The sequence below is a fragment of the Trichinella spiralis genome (assembly GCF_000181795.1).
Source record: "Trichinella spiralis strain ISS 195 chromosome Unknown Scfld3723, whole genome shotgun sequence".
In the NCBI taxonomy this organism is placed as follows: domain Eukaryota; kingdom Metazoa; phylum Nematoda; class Enoplea; order Trichinellida; family Trichinellidae; genus Trichinella; species Trichinella spiralis.
The window spans coordinates 1-7,198 of NW_003530662.1; the positions used below are offsets into that span (position 1 = coordinate 1).

The window sequence follows — 7,198 nt, forward strand, 5'->3', positions numbered from 1 at the left end:
ATCACCTACGCGAATGAAACAACAATTCAAATTTGGCAATTTTAAATTATGTATTTCATAAAATAAAAAGAAAAAGAAGCAATTCCAACTTTTGGAAGCAAACTGACGAAATTTTCACTGCCAAAAAGTTCGATCAAGCGTTCAAAATCTTTGCCAATCACCGCGGCCAAATCGTATATATCAACCACGGTCACGTTACGGCTCGGCGAATCCGCCATCATGCAAGCGAATTCCGTGCTGACCATCTGAATTTCATTAGAATACAACAAACTGAAAAAAGCACCTCAAATTGAAGAAATCGTTAAACAAAAATCACTCCTCACTTTCGGCTGGTAAAAGACTGTCTACAGATGTCATAAAAATGATGTTCAGGAAGAAAAGAATTGCGCACAACGAAGTTCTGTTTGAATCATTGCAGTTGATAATTTATCAATTAATTACAAATGATCAAGCATGATGAAAATCAAATATTAAATAACCAAATTATGCGCTGAAATTGAGGCAAATTTTTCTCCAACTGGTAAAAATTAAAATTCACGTTAGCATTTATCAACAATTCGGCAAATATACGATAAATTAACCAATGGTAATATAAAAATAATTTAAAATTATAATTTATTTCAAGCAAATCATTGAAATATGCGCTGAGATGCGGATATAAATGATTAAAAAGCATAAATATCATTGCAGTTGACAAGCTCATACTTTCAAAATTTGTATTGAAAATGCAGTGATATCAAGTTAAGAAACTTGATGATAGATATAATTTTGAGGAAATGATCAGGCATTTACTTAAATTTGCAAAGATCAAACTATTCAGTGTATTCATTTATCTCTTACCTTCATTGGTTGATGAACTATAAGCAACCACTCCAATGAAACATTTAAAATATGAAAAAAATTGCAAAGTATGTATTAAAATAATTATCATGCACATTTAATATAATTAAATTTAAAAAAAATTAATTTACAAAAATAAGGTTATCGCCAATTAAAATATTTCTGATTACTGTAACAATTCAAAAAATATGTCCTTGAAAATATTTTACTGTAAATTTTATTAAGAGTTTTAGTTTATTGTTTTTTCTTAATTTGGGAGTATCATGTCATCTTCTGGTACTTCTGCTTCATTAGAAGAAAGACCTAACATTGTAATTCGGATTGTTCGACCGAAATTATTTAAAGAGAATGCCATTTTGACATTGGAGAATATTTACAATGTAAGTAACTTTTAACATGTCATTATTGAAGATAATTTATAATTTTTAAAGCGTCTTGCTACAGTTTCATTATACGTTATGCTTTTAGTAAACCGTATAAGTTATTTGTTATTATTGATGAGAGAATTCTGATGTATTTATTAATGAACATATGAAAATGCAAATTTTATTCATTTTTTTGTAACGCCGCCTGTTGAGACGATAATGCGAAATCTTAAAAAAAGTATTTTAGACGCTGTGCGAGCTTAATCATACCATAACATGGATTACCGAAGAAGAATGCATGCAGATAGAGAAACATGTAAAACATGTATTTATTTTTTATGATTTTTATGGTGAAGCTTTTGAGCATCTTCGCTATTTGAATTGCCGGTATGAAGGATGTTCTTATGATTGAAACTTTATTCGAAATTTGACTTTTTTTAGTATCTACGGACCTCCAGTTTTGCTGTTTTGCATAAACAACTGCGTTGTAAGTGTCTGGAGTAATTATTGCAGCATTATTTTTATCACATTTTTTAGCCACTTCCAAAGAATAGAATTCATTACTTTTGCCGTGTAATGGAAAACGTTACAGTTTCATGTACCAATGTGGAACGTTCTGTAAGAGTACGTTTTTGTATTAATTTTTTTAAATGTAGCGTTTCTTTTGGAATATTTATGAAAATTTTATTTATATCATTCGTGATCACTGTTCTGTAGGATAAACTTCATGATATGATTTTGTGGATGGGCGGCTCGGTTTCCAGATCGATGACCTCAAAATGTGATTTTCTCATTGCTGCAGAAGTGGGCTCACTTAAATATAGAGTAAATAACTGAAACAAAATGAAACTCAGCTTTAAGTACTATAATTTAAGGCTGCATGCGGAAAAGTACCAATTCTAACTCCAGAGTGGGTAAAAATGGCTTGGAAGAATCGTTATAAAGAAAAATTTGTAGCAGCTGATCCAACTTTCACAGAAAATTACAAATGCTTGGCATTTACTGGTCTCACAATTACTGTTTCTGGCTTTGTTGCATCTGAAAGAGCAAAATTACGGGAACTTATTGAGAAAAACGGTAACATTCGTGTGACGTTTTATTGTGAACGTATAAACGCCACATATTTTGAAAATTTTTAAACAATGATTTTATCTAGTTATTATGTACAAGTTGAAATTTCTTTTCGCTTAGGTGGCGTATTCTCTGGAATTATGAAACAAAATGAAACAAGTCACTTGGTTACTAATACAACTAAAAGTATGTTGGTAATTTGAAAAGCTGTTGTCCATTGCATGTCAGCAGTTTTTAGGTGAAAAATATAAAATTGCTAAATTATGGACAGATAACGTTATTAAAATTGTAACCGTGGATTGGATTCATAAAAGTTGTCTCGCTGGACATTGTTTACAGGAAGAAGATTTTGAAGTGCAAGATCCAACAAAATCGAGAAAAAAAAAGATGGTTTGCTCCACCCCAAACTCCAGTTTCTCCAAAAGTGAGACATTTGATTGTTTTACATTGCAGAGATAAATTGCTGTAATATAAGCTGTAATTTAGTTGTTTGCAATTGTCCGAAGGATAAGATGATTTGTTTTGTTTTATAAATAATTATTTGTTAATTGTTTTGTTTTTAGGACGCTTGGTATTCTTGGAACCGAACTGCAGTTCTATAAGAGGCGCATCCATAAATTCTGTTGTACCTTCTGATATGATGGATAAAGAATCAAGTAGTGCAGATCCCTCACAAGTAGAAGAAACGAAAATCTGCCGTGTCACTCCTGCAGCCAGTCAACGTAGTAGTAAATATTGATTTAAATATTGTTTATTCAATCAATTCCATTGTTTTTTTTTTCTTTAGTAATGAGTACAATTGACGGAAATTCATCAGATTTATTTGAAAGCAGCATCACTGAAACGAGTAGTTGCTTGGAAGGCTGCAAAGTGTGGCTTTATGGTTTCAGCTCGGATTTGACTAGTAAGCTTGAAAAATATGTCGATTTTTGCGGCGGTGTATTAGCGTCGATTGACAGTGAAATCACGCATGCCGTGATTGGCGATGTAATTGACGTGAATACGGTGGCCAATTTGCTCAAAGGTCGGGATTTGCGAGGCTGTTTTGTGGTTCGTGGTCCTTGGCTTTTGCATTGTTTCAAAAGTGGACGAAAGTTGGATGAGAGTGAATTCGTTCATCAAATTTATGCTGATTTATTGGAACAATTGGAAAGTGGCATGGTTGGGTCAAAAATTGAACAAAATCAAGAAGAAGAAGAAGAAGAAGTTGTTGAAAAGTGCATATTTTCTTTTTTTTATTTAATTCTTTATTCTCGTCTTGACAAACTTTTGGTATATTTCAGTGTTGAGGCCCCGGTTGCAGATCCGTTTGTGGAAAAAAATTTCGAAGAAAAAGCTGCAATAGAAAATATCATGTTAACATATTTGGTTGATGATGTTGGAGAAGCGCCATTTGTGGAAAATGAAGTTGGTAAAGGGGATTATTTTGTGTGATTTGTTTATTCTACTTTATATTTGTTTTTTTCTTTAAATTTAGATATCCCCAATGAAGAGACAGTAATTTCTGACACTTTAATTACACCTACTGCAACATCGTCATCTTCATGTGTCGAAATGGCCAGTGTCAATGATCAAGCAGATGGTAATCAACCGCTACTGGCGGGAAAGTCATTTTTCCTCGCTGGATTCGATGCAGATAAAGAAGAAGAGCTTTCAGAATGTATTAAATTATTTGGAGGTGAGCGAGCAGAGTAACTTTGTTCTATTTTCTTTACTAATTTATTATTTTAAATTAATACTTATTATTATATGTGTAATTTTTGCTTTAAAGGAACTTTGGTTTCAAAGTTTGCCGATTTTGCCGTATTACCATGGGTTAGTAGTGTTGCTTTCTTGCCCTGGGCGAATCGTGCAGATTCAGTTCCAACAGAGACAGTCTGGGTCTCCGACTATTGGATTGTGAGTTTGTATCTTATAATTTTATTAATGGATTGATCTTATTATTTTTAATTTAGAAAGCTTGCATTAGCGAAAAGAAATTATTATCCTTACGGGATGACATTCTGTTTCGGCCAATTTTTCTTCCCGACACAGCAAAACCACTTAGTGATTGTGTTATTTGTTTCAGCGGGTTCAGTTCCACAGAGCGTGATGTGCTTACTTTAGGTGGTACACGTGCCGGTGCTAAGTGAGTTATTGTTTTCCAATTTTATTATGTTATTGGTTTTCTTTGACAACTGCCTATCGAAAAATTTCTCAGTCAGTCTGTCGATGCTGTAATAATTTAGCAGATATCACAAACTATCTCTTAAATAGAGCTATGAAGAAGAAAGTTTATCATTATTATTTTATATATGATGGATTTTTTGTTGCAATGTATGAATGCTTTTTGTTCAGATTTCAAATATCAAATCATTTGGCAAATTTTTTTCAGAATTCAAAATTACATGTGTCGCCAAGCGAAACCAGATAAAAAATTTCTTGCCACGACTCATTTGATTGTCAAAATTGCTGAAGGAAACAAATACGAAGCCGCGAAGAAGTGGAATATTCCTTGCATGACATTGCAGTGGCTTTCTGATTGTATAAGAACCAGAGTGAAAATTGAAGAAAGCATTTATCAGCCAAATCAGCATTCTTTTGATCAACAGTCCACTTCTGAACCAAAAGCCAAAGGTTTCACGTGTGTATTTTTTTAAGAATATTTCTTATTTACTGATTTGTTTAAGATGTTACGGGCAGTGATTCAGATTTGAAACCCATTCAAACAGAAGATGAAGACAATCCACCGGTGAAAATATTATTTTACATTATTTTTTTTATTCACGTGAACATTTTTTAAATATCGTATTTATAATTTTGTTTAATGCTTAAATGCAAAATTTTCATTCATTTAACTTTTTTCAGAAAGTGGCTAGTTCGAAGAGGGATCTTTCGCAGTTAGAAACAGTTTGGGATGGATCTTACAGTTTTTTGAATAAAACAGCATATCGAGCAAAGTTCGATTTTGGAGATTCTTTTCAATCAGAAAAAACATTATCTTCATCTTTGGTATTTTATGTATTTACTTTGTTATCAATTGTAATGCGATGGTGAAAAATTATGTTGGTACAGGAAACAGACGTGCTTTTCGAGCAAAACTTGGGCAAAGCGGCTCGCTTCACCAGCGCAGTTGAAGGAGGCACGGATGAAGAGCGACCAGATTTTAGTGTCTCAATGGAATCAAGCATGGTATATTGTTAATTTGCATACATTTGTTGATTGTTCAGTAATGCTGTTTTCTCTTAGCTGAGTAATGTAGCAGAAGAAAGCACCGAAGGGCAACGGTCTTACAAGCCACTCAGTGGTGTGGTGATTGTTGTTAGTTCGGATTTGCTTCATCTGCAGATGGAATTGCATCAACTGGTCATTCAGCTTGGCGGTTTTTATTGCTGGCACTTTGATCCTTCCTGCACGCATTTTATTTGTCAAGTAAATTTTTATTCATGTATATTGCAATGAAATATTCATTGAATTTCTTTTTCTCAGGGGACAAACGTGGAAAAAACTCGTGAAGGGTACAAGGCAATAGAAGCAGGTTGCGCTTTGGTGCATCCAAGATGGCTTTATCAAGTAAGGAAACAATTTTTAAGCCTATGTAGCGTCTATTAACAGTAATTATTGCAGTGCAAGATTCGGGGATGCCGAGTTTCTGAGTCCGGTTATCCTCCTACTTATACATCTGACTTGCATTTACCAGTAATCAATATTTTATCTTTTGCACAGCTATGCAGTATCTAAATGAAGTTTTCACAGATTATGGCACCTACCCCAGGTCCTCTTCGGACGAAAAATAAACGCTGTTTTCAGAAATGGCCATTGCGTACAACTGATGGCAGTGATAATGAAGAACCGACATTTGTATTACAGAAGCGATGCAGAGCTTCAGTATTTTTTTAATTTGCATTTAACGATTGCTGCTAGATGCAGTAGTTTTCCATTTTGATTGTAGGATCCTGCTGAGGATGATTTAAGAGCGAGCTTGAAGCGACATTTACGTTCAGTGTTGGATCAAAAACCTGCAGTAGAGGAGTATTTTGGTAAATGGTATATTCTATCTCATATTTAATTTTGTAATTCATTGGTAAGCGTTTTGTTGTTCCATGATAAATAATTTTTAAACTGACTGAACAAAATTAAATTTATTCCAACGGAGGAAATGTAAATAATTGATTAAGGACACATTTTGAGTACTATCTCATTTCAAATGATAAATTTTGTTGTGTAAAACATTCCTATATTATCTGTTTTTTCAACTGCAAAATGCAAATTTTTTTAAATGTTGCTGTAAGTAAATTTTTATCATTTTTGTTACAGACCAGTCTTTCAATAATCCATCTGCACAAGGGAGTTCAGTTTTTGAAGCGCCTGTTTCCAAAGAGCCAGAATTAGAAGAAGAATCCGTTATTGCTCCTGTAGATTGGGATGATCCAAATCAACGGTATGCTTTTGCTAATTGCTTATTGCTGATAACTTTTTTTAAATTTTTGCTTGGAAACTTTTTTGAAAATTATTTTTTCAATCTGTTTTTATGAGTGCTTCAGCAAAAATTTCAATGCAAAAAATAACTATATAATTTAATTGAATTTTATACTTTATGCAGTATCAAATATTTTTACTTTTAGCATTGCTAGGGAAAGAATTGGCTCGTTGTTGAAGCCCCAGAATGAACCAACGCAGCAGTCTACGTTTGACTCATCACAAGTAGTTTTTATTTATACTTTTTGCTTTTCATCTGTTAAGTATCTTACTTTTTTTATAGCCAGTTAACCAGAACTTTTTGTTTCAATTTACGTCGTTGAATTCACAAGTAGAATATTAAACGTAACTTGTATGCATTGTATACATGGGAAATTTTTATTTCATTGTAGCAAAAGCAGATTGTACTTTCGGCATTTTGAGAATTAAAGGTGGCATATATTTGAACAGCGATTATTATCCAA

At 33.0% G+C, this 7,198-nt stretch overlaps 1 protein-coding gene across 1 annotated transcript; it reads left to right on the plus strand.

Annotated features, from left to right (window-relative positions):
- The first annotated feature begins 1,103 nt into the window (after positions 1-1,103).
- Tsp_12509 (putative BRCA1 domain protein) lies at positions 1,104-7,025 on the plus strand. The gene is made up of 21 exons (XM_003367764.1): positions 1,104-1,220; positions 1,453-1,592; positions 1,647-1,692; positions 1,743-1,829; positions 2,081-2,282; positions 2,515-2,700; positions 2,840-3,004; positions 3,064-3,442; positions 3,560-3,687; positions 3,754-3,954; positions 4,048-4,175; positions 4,232-4,404; positions 4,651-4,892; positions 4,946-5,007; positions 5,124-5,267; positions 5,331-5,447; positions 5,745-5,828; positions 6,066-6,143; positions 6,208-6,295; positions 6,573-6,696; positions 6,881-7,025. The coding sequence occupies exons 1-21, from the start codon at positions 1,104-1,106 to the stop codon at positions 7,023-7,025; spliced, it is 3,036 nt and encodes a 1,011-aa protein (XP_003367812.1).
- Positions 7,026-7,198: the final 173 nt, after the last annotated feature.

Bases quoted from the DNA above. Each gene is read 5' to 3' on its own strand.
- Tsp_12509 (XM_003367764.1), top strand. From the start codon at position 1,104: ATGTCATCTTCTGGTACTTCTGCTTCATTAGAAGAAAGACCTAACATT. The intron at 2,283-2,514 runs GTAACATTCGTG...AGCAGTTTTTAG, and splicing joins GGAACTTATTGAGAAAAACG to GTGAAAAATATAAAATTGCT. The intron at 6,144-6,207 runs GTATTTTTTTAA...TTTTGATTGTAG, and splicing joins AGAAGCGATGCAGAGCTTCA to GATCCTGCTGAGGATGATTT.